The sequence below is a fragment of the Protopterus annectens genome, chromosome 5.part0 (genome assembly GCF_019279795.1).
Source record: "Protopterus annectens isolate FY-2018-M chromosome 5.part0, PAN1.0, whole genome shotgun sequence".
Taxonomy (NCBI): Eukaryota; Metazoa; Chordata; order Ceratodontiformes; family Protopteridae; genus Protopterus; species Protopterus annectens.
The window spans coordinates 1,172,664,940-1,172,676,994 of NC_056735.1; the positions used below are offsets into that span (position 1 = coordinate 1,172,664,940).

The 12,055-nt window shown below is 42.8% G+C and overlaps 1 protein-coding gene across 1 annotated transcript in view; it reads right to left on the minus strand.

Annotated features, from left to right (window-relative positions):
* Positions 1-12,055, minus strand: part of ATR (ATR serine/threonine kinase) — a 1,835,177-nt gene that overhangs the window by 1,234,195 nt on the left and 588,927 nt on the right. The window contains exon 12 of the mRNA XM_044071973.1: positions 824-924. Within this exon, the coding sequence (XP_043927908.1) occupies positions 824-924 (101 nt within the window). The remainder of the gene's footprint in view (positions 1-823; positions 925-12,055) is intronic.

Sequence of the window (12,055 nt, forward strand, 5' to 3'; positions counted from 1 at the left end):
GTACTTACCTATGAACTAAGTGATCCTACACACAACTTGAGGCTTAGCACCACTAGTTTGGGATTCTAAACCTAAATCTCCAGCGCTTTCAGCACATCCCCACTTGGACTGGAGCACTGGCAGGCTGGAAACAACTATTCCCTCTATCATCCCTGAAGGGGTGAGCTGATCTTGCAACTCACTCTCTTCCCTCCCATACCGGACCCTTCCTACACATGAAATGTTAATCAAACTTGATTCATCTGAGTTACAGGAAAGGCTTCATCTCTCCATAGCAATGAGATGGGTTCATGCTTCAACTTTATAACACACACTAACCTTTTAATACTATCGTAAGAGACACGATTTAAAGTAAGGCCCTGAAGGTTTATCTGAGTAAAACATGCATGGACCCATATCTTTTCTCTGCTCCTAAAACATATCAGTCCACGAGTAAGAAAAAAATAATATACAGAGATGTTATATGGGGCAGTTGAGTTATTTGTTCCAACTCTATCTGCTTTGCAATAACAGAAGAGACTACTGTAAAAAATTTCACAAACATGCCAAGTCTACAACGTTAAAATGAAGGGAGAAATGAAAGCAGAAAAACACACTCTACAATGGTTTGAATATAGACCCTGTTGTCTGCACAATACAGGCACACAATCTCAAAATTAGTCAGACACGCAACAAAATTATTCCCATTTTCTCAGCTGCAGTCATTCAGTCTTGACAAAGCTCTATAACTTGAACCTATTTATTTCTACATTAGCTCCTGGAGAAATTCAGGACAAAATTCATATAAAAGGTAGCACATTACAAAACAGTACTCCTATCATACCTTCCAATCTCTCCAGTTGTTAGAATCAGTGTGTCCTTCAATTCACTGTTTTTTGTCATTTTTGCATTTGTGTATGCTTCTTTCAGCCTTGAGATCAAAAGCTAAAAAAATGAAATAATAAAAATGCACATTATTAAACATTTGTCTGAATCATTACGCCAGTTCTCTGCTTTACATGCATTTAATCACATCTGCTCCACAGTAATTTGGTGACATTATGCAACATTGGGCTATGGGTTTTGTGTGGGCAAATGATAGCCAGCAGAAAAAAAAAATGGTGTCATGTCCAGTAACACTACCTTTGTTAACCACAGAATTCTGAACTACATTAGTAAAATGCTTATGAAATCTAGTGCCATTAATCATTTAATTAAAAAAATGCTTGGAAGTGTGTGTGATTGTGTGTGAGTGACACACTACTCGCTCAAACATTCTCTTCTCACGGCACACAGGATATTTTATCACTTCAACCCAGAAACAGCAGCCTGGCAGCAGTCAACATTCATTTAGAAATACAGGTAGGTGGAAGCTAAGTGTTACAGGGAAGGAATGCAGGATTCTAAAATATTTACTGCATATATACAAATCTGAAATACAGTACTGTGACTTTTTTATTTAACTCTTCTTTTTGGATGGAGGTCGAGCACAGCTTTTAAAAAACAGAAAGCTGACAGGGAAGAGCCTACCAGACCTAGGCTAGACTAGACTATCTGGATGCACTTTTCTGAATATCTGCCCAAGTGGCAGAAAGTAATACCATATCTTGTCTTACCTTGTGACACTTCAGTGCCAAATAACAATGGATCCCCAACACAAAAAGGTGAAGTTCATTCTTCATAGACAACAACAGCAGTAGCAACATCTAAAAATTAAAATTATGTACTCACAATAACCATGCATTTGTCATCCATTTTCATTCTTCCTCAACATATGGGTTACAGATCTGACCTCAGATCCAACTTGGCTGCATTCTATAGACTTTGGATCCAACTCTCAAACTCTTCCCTCTACCCATAGTACCCTAGACCATCCCCAGTACTTCAGATTGAGTTTGCTGCCTTAAAAATCTACATACATAAGAGTAGAAGAGAAGAAAAAATAAACCAGGGCTCAAACCTGAAAGGACCATCAGGTCACTTCTGAATATGATACGAAGGGAGAAGGAGGGAGGGGAGTTAAGGAAGAAAGCAAATGGTCAACACAGATGCATAGTTATGGCGAGTACATAACTTTAATACATGTTGTCCTTTTCATTCTTCCTCAACGTATGGGACAGAGTTTCTCCAGCTATGTAGATCTTGGGTTGCCCCCACAGAAGGATATTCTGGAGAACTGCTGAACCTAAAGCAGCTCTGCTTCTGGAAATTAAGTCCAATTTGTAATGAGTAATAAAAGTATGGGCATTAGACCAGCTGGCTGCTGCACAAATATCAAAAGATGTTCTAAACCAGAAGGCAGGTGAGGTGGTCATGGATCTGGCTGAATGAGCCTTTGGTGGTTTTGGCAGGGGGAGACCTTGCTGGGAATATATCCAGGAAATGCAATTAATTATCCATTTGGCCAGTGTAACTTTAGAAATTGGAGAACCTAGCCAACTAGCTGAAAGAGAGACAAACAGCTGGTCAGTTTTTCTGAAATCTTTTGTTCTGTGTAAATGGAAACATAGTTGTCTATGCACATCTAAAAGATGTGGCATATGCTCTCCCTTGTTTGAGAATTTTGGAAAGAAGACTGGGAAATGAATGGTTTGATTTATATTTGACTCAGAAGCCACTTTTTGTAGGAAAGAAGGACTGATTTGCAAGGTAACCCTGTCTTTATGAAAAACAATGTAAGGGGTTTTCGATGAAAGAGCCTGGAGTTCAGAAATCCTTTTAGCAGATGTAATAGCAACTAAAAAGGCTGTTCTCCAAGATAGTAATCTTAAATCAGTTTCTGTTGAAGGTTCAAAAGGTTGTTGAATTAAGCTTTGAAGTACTACTGTTAAACCTCAGGGCGGTGACTGACCTTTCACTGGGGTCTGAGCAAAAAAATGTCTTTAAAAGCCTTACACAACTTGGAAACAGCCAAGCAAGAAGCATGGTCTCCTGAGGAAAATTTAATATGGCTGCCGGTTGTACTTTGTGGAAAAAATAGCACATTCTTTAAAAAAAGAGAAGCTGAAAACTCCAGTACAGAAGAAACAGGGGCAGTAAAAGGATCAGTGTTATTTTTTCAGGGCTCAAATTGAGAATCTTTTCCAGTTTACTAGTGTGACTCCTCTTAGTGGCCTCCTCCTGTGAGGACAAAAGTATATTACGAACCGCAGAAGAAAATCTGGGCTGTCTAGCTATTAATGGAACTGGAGAAACCATGAGGTTAGTTTGATGGCAGGGATACTGTGATGTTAGTTTGAGGGCTGGGATACTGTGATGTTTTATCCCCGAAGGATATGAAAGAAGGTCTGGACTAGAGTCCAGTAAACAAGGAGGTGGCCAAAGGAAGGGGAACCAGACCTGGTGAGGCCAAAATGGGGCAATGAGGATAACAGAGCTCGTCAACCGACTGGCTTTCTGTAAGAATTTTAGAATCAAAGATACTGGGGGATAGGCATAAAGGAGACTGGAGGGCCACATGTGGACTAAAGCATCTCTCGGTGACTCCCCCTTGGGGAGGGTCAGGGCAAAGTACCAGCTGCATTTGTTGTTGTGAGGAGAAGCAAAAAGATTGCAGCAAGGTTGACCTCAATGACAGAAAATTTTCTCTGCCCCTGATTGAGAGATCACTTGTGAGACATCAGAATGGACCTACCGAGTTTGTCCACTAGTATGATAGATTTCCCCAAAATGTGCATTGCTACTAGAAAATAGTCTGAGGAGATCTTCCACTGTCACATTCTCTTAGCTTCTCAGCACAAGGGGTAAGATCAAGTTCCCCCTTTTTGTTGTTGTACCAGACCACAGACATGTCAGTTTGGATAGCAATGATCTCTACAGGGAGAACATCTTAAAATGCCTGCAATGCTAGTAGGACTTGCTCTCATCTCCAGGACAGTGATATGCAAACTGGTCACTTGGGGAGACCACATGCTTTGTATAGTCTTTCTCAAGAAATGTTCCCCCCAGCTGGGAGGTGTCCATGGTCACTGTGACTACTGGGGGGAGACAGAACGAAGGGGCGAGCTATGTAAATGTCATCCGACTGGATCCACCAGCAAATATGTTTTTTGCATACTGGACTAAGAAGGATAGGGACTGTCAAAGAACAGTCTACGGAAGAACATGCATATAGTAAAGTGCTAATGGGACTAATGCTACAGATACCACCATGGAACCTATGGCCTGAATGAGAAGTCTTACACGAAGAGTAGGATGAGAAAAAATTTGATTAACCTGGGACCTGAATGTGCATAAACGATGAGCAGATAAAGAAGCAATCTGGCTTATTGTGTTTAGATGAGCACCAATGAACTCCAGACTCTGTACCAGTAGCAGTTTGGATTGAATCTAATGCCTAGTGATTGGCAAATTTGGAGCAAACAGTCCCTGGACTGTTCCAGGAAATGCATGGTTGGGAAGGTAAGGAGCCAGTCATCTAGGTATGAAAACACTCGGAATCCTTGTAGTCTCAGGTGAGCAGCTACCACTGCCATATAGTTGGTAAACACCTTGGGGGTTGTGTTGAGTCCAAAAGGCAGAGCACTGAACTGATACTGACTGTCTCCCAACAGAAAAGAGCAAGTGTCTTTGGGAGCGTCTTGTTTATTTTGATGTGACAGTATGCAGCCTGAAGATCAGTTCAGTACATCCAATCATCCTTATGTGAAAGAGGTATGGACTGAACCGTGACCTTTCAGGGCTTTGATTTCCTCACATATTGGTTCAGACTGCTTAGATCCAAAATTGGTCACAGGCCCACTGTTGTTCTTGGCACTAAAGAGAACATCAAGTAAGATCAAAGTCCTCTCTGGTCTGGAAGGACCTCCTGGATGGCTTTTGTCCAGCAGTTTCTGAATTTCTTGAGCTGTAGCTTCTCTCTGACTTGGTGGAACGTTGGGAAGCTTTCTTCCTTTGGAAGTAGACATTTGGAAAAATGGTATAAAGTAACCTCTGGATATTATTTTTAGCACCCAAGCATCTTTGGTTATAGCAGCCCAGGCATCTGGGTACAAGGACAAACATCCCCTGACTGCCTCCAGATGCAAGCAGTCAGGAGCCCTTCAGAAGCACTGAAAGGTTCTGTCCAGAAAGGAATCTTGGAAACCCTGATTTTGTAGGCATCTTCTGCTGCGAGGACAGCGTCTTCCAATTGAACTTCCTCTTCTGCAGGAATTGTCTCAGCGTGAATCTTGGAAAGAACCCTGGGATTTACAAAAAGTACAGTTGTGTAAATTCTTACCATAACAGTAGATGTCCTTCTCTGCACTGCTGCAATATTCTTTACAACAGGGATCCCCTGCAGACAGCAGCCCAACATCCAGCCAGTATAACAAAGCCTTTTGGGGTTAAGGATACTCCATAAATCACATGTATGCACACGGTGTAAGGCATTAAGGTGACGTCCAGATGTACCATCCTCAGAAATGAAAAGCCCCAGTAGGAACAACAGTTCAAGGATATAAATAGGTAATAAGCACATGCAAAAGGAAAAAGGACCAGGGTGAAGAGAGAGGGACTGAATACTACAACACTGAAGAGGACATCTATCATTATGGTAAGATTTTACACAACTGTACTATGTCCTTCCATATCACAGTTGCAGTATTATTTACAATACAGAAAATGCAAAAGCTCAGGAAGACGACTGTGAGGAAGAAGGACAAGCAGAGCCCTCTAGGAAACCATGGAGAATGACCCTGGCAAAGCCAGTTCCGGCCCTAAAAATCACATCCAACTTGCAGTGCTTAGTAAAGGTATGCAGAGAAGTCCAGGTTGCTGCCTCAAGAATAGAAATAGTATCCAAATCCTTGAAAAAAAGCACCAGTGGAATGAGCCTTAACATAAGAAAGAAGGCTATTCCCATTGAAAAGAATAGCAAAAAGAAATGGCTTTCGATATCCAAGAAGAAATGGTTTGCTTGGAAACAGCCAAACCTAAGGATCAATGTTGCTCGTCTGGTCAGGATAAAACAGACGAACACTTGTGGGTTCAGTTTAAGCAGCTTTACAACACACAAACACATCAGAAATGAGACTAGGTAACAAACTTAAATAAACGTATAAACAGACTGACTACCACGTTCATACATGTTAACACACTGACTGTTCTCTCAAAATGGCACTGCTGCCTGCACGTGCCCGCTATTTATATGCTAATGCCTACATCTGGAAATGCTTCTTAAAGCTACATACACATGCTCTGTTCTACAACTTAGGATGAAAAGAAACAAAAAGCTGTTCAGATTTATGAAAGGATTTAGTTTTAACCAAATAATATTTGAGTTGTGTATGTAAATCCAAGGTGTGCACAACCTTCTCACTAGCAAACTGCGGAGAGGGGAATAAAGTGGGTAAATGAATAGACTGAGACAACTCATTAACCACCTTTAGCGTAAAAGAAGGATTAGTACGAAAGGGCACCCTGTCCTTATGGAAAACTAAAAAATAAGGAACAGCCATAAGGGCTTGTAGCTCAGACACCCATCTCATAGAAGTGCCAAAAGAAGAACAGTCTTCCAAGAACAGCACCGTAAGGAAGTTAAGTAGCAGGCTCAAAAGGAGGCAGAGTCAAATTTTCTAAACAAAATTAAGGTCACAGGAAAGAGGGACAGGCTTACACGGAGGCCTAATGTGCTATAAGAGACCATTTGGCCTCAAATCTAGAGGCTAAAGGGGGAGTCAAAGGCAGACAAGCAGAGATAGCTGATAGGTGGGCCTTAATAGAAGAATATGCCAGTCTAGTATTGAGCAATTCACACAAATAAGTTATATCCACAGTATGTGGATTCAGGTTACAAAAAAGACACCAAAAAGAAAATGTATTCCAGTAGGATAAGCAAGATTTCCTAGTAGTGGGTTTTCTAGCCTCCTGCAGGACCCAAAGCATGTCCTCAGAAAAAAAGTGTCTGTAGGGGATTAAAACCCCATCACCCACTATGTCAGATGAAGAGTGGACAGGTGGGGATGGATGAGAGTTCCCTTGTCTTGTATGAGTAGGTCCACCCTGTGAGGTAACTTGTGATGATTGCCGTTGGCAAGATGCAGAAGAAGAAGGAACCGATGCTGTTGAGCCAAAAAGGGAGTCACTAACAAGATTTTGGGGGCATCCTGTCTCATCTTGAACAGGACTTTTGGAATGAGACGAAGGGGAGGGAAGGCATAAGGAAACATCCTCTTTAAGAACAAGACAGGGCATCCAACTTCAAGGCCAGAGGGCATGGGACTCTAGTGCAAAATAGAGGAAGTTGTCTGTTCAGAAGGGAGGCAAATAGATTAACTTGAGGAGTACCCCACTACCGGACAATGTCCAGAAACACATCCCTGTAAAGCACGTGGGATAGTGTTATGGACTTTCACATTGAATCTACTGCCTGAAGGGTCACCTGATACTGGATAGCCAGATCCCAAACCTGAAGGTCTAACTTGAACAGGAGATAAGACCTTGTTCCCCCTTGGTTGTTGACGTACCACATCACTGTGATATTGTCAGTGAGAATCATGAAAGATCCTGGAAGAAAGATAATTTAAAGACAAACTGACTTTAGAAACCACTGAAGCTTTCTCATGTGGAGCTTGGTTAGAAGGGAGCATACAAACGGTGGAAGCCATGTAACCCAGAGCCCTCAGAAATTCTCTGGCTATGACTAAAGCCAGAGGAAGAAGGGAATGAAAGAAAGTGATAGAGTTAAGGCCTTGGGAGAAAGCAGGGATGCCAGCATTCCAACAGTCTGGATTCTGCAACCCAGAAAAACATGAACATAATCCTGAGGAGGAATCAGGAGTGACTTCTGGACATTTATAGTAAACAATAGGCTTTGCAAGAAAGAAACGGTAATGTGTAGATGCTGAAATAAGATCTCTCAAGAATAGGCCAGAATAAGCAGGTTGTCCAGGTAGGGAAAGACCTGTATCCCCCTTAGCCTCCACACAGCAATCACAGGAGAGAGGCATTTGGTGAAGACCCTTGGGACAGAGAGGCCAAAGGGCAAAGCAGTGAACTGAAAATGCCACAAAGCAAATGAGAAACGTAAAAACTTCCTGAAAAGGGGATGAATAAGAATGTGTACATAAACTTCGAGTTTCAGGAAAACTAGAAAAGTCTGAGGAAGTACCAGAGGAAACAAGGTTTGAAAGAATAGCATCCAAAAGGAAGGGACGTTCAAAATGGTGTTTAGCTGAGAAAGACTGAGAATGGGTCCCCAGGTACCTTCTTTCCGAAGGATGAACATTCTGGAGGAAAACCCCTTCCCCCCTCTGAGGAGTCGGAATTTATAGAATTGTTCCTTGAGCCAACAGACCCTGCAGCACCAATTGAGAAAGTAGCAATCATTTATGAGGAGGCTGAAGAATGCCCAGAAGGGGGGGGGGGGATTTCCAAACCATGTAATAACTCTGGAGAATTATGGAAAGAACCTAGGAGTCCTGGGTGACTTTTACCCAAATAGGAAGGGACAGGGAAAGAACAGGATAGTAAGACAGCATCTGGTTTGTCAGGAAAAGGGGGCTTCAGAGGAGTTTTTGTAGACTTAGTAGGGGGAGCCCTTCTACCACCCTTTTTACCCTTGAGGGAGGGCAAGACTGTCTATGGACAAAGGCAGGCCTTTTAGGATAATCTTTATGAAATTAAGGAACATGTAAAACAAATATGCTTTGGCTCCTGTAAGGTCTTGCCCTTTTTTCCTGGGACTTAAACAACTCTGCAGCAGCAGCAGCGCCAAACAAATGCTTATTATCCAGAGGAGCATCAAGAAGTTTAGCCTTGATATCATCAGGCAAAGGCTGAAGTCTGAGCCAGGAAGGCTCACAGATCTGACAGGAGACACAAAGTATAGTTTTGTACCTACCATAAATGTAGATGTTCGAGTGTTCACCCTGCTGCAGTCATCACACTTGGGTTATCCTGCCATCAGGTGGTCCCGCAATCGGCCTGAGTTCCAAAGTCTTGGTCCGGCGTCAGTTGCTGTCGCTTCCTCCCTGACGTCAGTGTGCCAGGGGTATATAAGAGGCATCCGACTCCATTTTCTTCAGTTTTTCTTGCCCCAGATGTCAGGTGCCCCCAATAGGTAGGCAATACATATTGTTTTATATACATATATATATATATATATATATATATATTTATATACAAGCAAAAATGAAACAATACTTTCAGTCACAAGCAAATACACCGCAGAGGTTGTATAGGATAGAAAGGTCTGGATAAGTCCAGCTAGTTCAGAGGGGATGGAGGGAGGGTAACCTGGACTTCAGCAGGGTGAACACTCGAACATCCACATTTATGGTAGGTACAAAACTGTACTATGTTCATCGTGTTACCCTGCTTCAGTCATCACACTTGGGTTGAATCCCAAAGCTAAGGATGGGTGGTGGAGTTAAACAGGGTTAGAAGAAGCTAGTAGGCCCTGCAAAACTGCAGTGGCAAAGCCAGCCCTAGTCTTAGAATATAGAGGTAAGTGATAGTGTTTGGTGAAGGTGTGCACTGAACTCCAAGTTGCAGCTTCCAGAATACCCTTGGTTGGTACCCCCCTGAGAAAGGCTGCTGATGTAGCTGTGGCCCTGGTGGAGTGGGGCCTAATGCTAGTAGGTACTGGCTTCCCATGATGTGTGTAGCAGAAAAGTATGCAATGACCTATCCATTTTGAAATGGTCTGTTTTGAGATAGCTGTTCCTTGTGTTCCTGCAGCATAGGCTACAAAGAGCTGGTCAGAGTTTCTGAAAGCCTTGGTTTTATCCAAGTAGTAACGTAATTGTCTGTGAATGTCCAAAGAGTGCAGGAGTCTTTCTCCTTTGTTCTGGGGATTTGGGAAAAGAGGTGGGCAAATGAATGGTTTGGTTTAGGGCCACACTGGATACCACTTTTGGCATAAGGGAAAGGTTAGTTCGCAGAGAGACTCTGTCTTGATGAAAAATAAGGAAAGGCTCCACTGAAATTAGTGCCTGTAGCTCTGAGACTCTTCTAGCTGAAGTTATTGCTAGCAGCAGAGCAGTTTTCCATGAAAGAAACTTTAACTCAGCTGAGAAAGCTGGTTCAAAGGGCAGCAGTGTAAGTTTTTCCAGAACAAAGTTGAGATCCCAAGTAAGTGTTGGCGCTCTCCTGGGCGGTCTTATGTTCTTAGCCCCTCTGAGGTACTGCCTTAGGAGTGGATGTGAAAATAAAGGAGGATCCGTGTTGTAATGAGCTGAAATTGCTGAGGCGTGGATCTTAATAGATGAAAAAGAAAGTCCTTTGTGCAACACCTCGGTCAGATATTGTATAATCTGAGGAATGTTTGGGTCTAGGGGATTTTGGCCTTTAGCCTGGTTCCAGGCACAAAATCTTTTCCATTTGTCTGAATATGTTTTCCTGGTGCTGGGCCTCCAGGCCTCCAGAATGACATCCATAACAGCTTTGGATAGTGGTGTTAGTTGACTGCTTAGGTAATTTGACATGCAGCCAGGTTTAAAGTCTTGAGCTGGCTGTGTAGAATTTGATTGTCTCGCTGGGTGAGCAGGTGAGGAATTTGTGGTAAAATCCATGGTAGGCCGTAGACCATGTTCTTTAGAATTGGATACCAGTGCTGGCGTGGTCAGTCTGGTGCAAGGAGTATCATTTGTGGTCTCTCTAATCTGACTTTCAGCAGCACCTTTGCTAGAAGAGGCATTGGAGGAAAGGCATACACTGTTAATGTTTTCCAACTGAATGAGAGGGTGTCCACTTTCCTAGCTTGTGGGTGGAATGTTCTTGTACAAAATTTTTGAAGTTGGTAGTTTTGGGGGTTGGCAAACAGATCTATGTCTGGGCATCCCCATTTTTGAGTTATCATTGCAAATACTTGTGGATCCAGTTTCCACTCGTGGGGATCCATGATGTTTCTGCTTAGGTCATCTGCCAATGTGTTTTTCCTTCCTGGCAGGAATTGTGCTTGTAGTTGAACTTAATAAGACAGTGCTGTGTTCCACAAGGTCATTGCTTGCCTGCATAGAGGGTAGAATGTGTGCCCCCTTGCTTGTTGATGTACCACATTACTGTGGTATTGTCCATCTTTATCAGTAGTTATCCCGGGTGTAAGAGGTCCTTGAAAGCTGTGAGGGCATTCTGTACTGCTGGCATTTCCTTTTGATTGATATGCAGATGCCTTTGATCTGTAGTCCATTTTCCCTGAATGCACTGTCCTGCCATGTGTGCTCCCCAGGCATAGTCCGATGCATCTGTTGTCATAGTTTACCTGGCTGTGGGTAATGTGAAAGGCTGACCCTTGTTGAGGTGACATGCCTGTTCCCACCATAGAAACTCCTGTTGAAGGCAGGGAATGAGTGGAATCATTGTTTCCAAACTGTGGCTGTGCGGAGTCCATACGCTTTTCTGGTACCACTGTAATTTCCTCATATGCATTTTTGCAAATGGTATTAGTAGTATGCAAGATGCCATTAATCCCAATTTTTCTTGCAGGGAGTTGGGTCTTTGTTGCCATTATTTTGAAGTATTGAGTCAGCCGTTGTTGCTTGTCTGGCGTGAGATAAGCCATCTGGGCCGTTGTATTCAAGCTGGCACCCAGGAATATTATGCTTTGTGAGGGCACTAATTTTGATTTCTTTTCGTTTACTGTGTACTCTAGGCAACCTAGAAGGCGTTTGACAAATGCCAGATGTTTTAAAAGAATGTCCTTGCTTTCTGCTTGAATAAGGCAGTCATCCAGGTATGGGTATATTTGAATTATTCTTTGCCTGCAGTATGCAATTACTGGTGCCAGGCATTTTGTGAAGACCCTGGGCGCAGTAGATAAGCCAAAGGGCAGTGCAGAGAATTGGTAATGGGTTGAACCTGCAATGAAGCAGAGGTATCTTCTGCAATTTTGTCTGATAGGGACATGCAGGTATGCCTCCTTGAGATCCGTTACTAGCCAAGCTTCCTTGCCCAGCATGGGAAGAAGCTGCTGTGGTGTTAGCATCTTGAATTTTGGTACTTGCAGATAGGTGTTCAGAATTGAAAGAGCCAGAATGGGTCTCCATGCTTTGTCCTTTCTGGAGACTAGAAAGAGTCTTGAGTAAAAACTTTGTCCTTGCTCCTGTGTAGGTACCTGTTGAATGGCTCTCGTGTCCATGAGGGCTGCAATTTG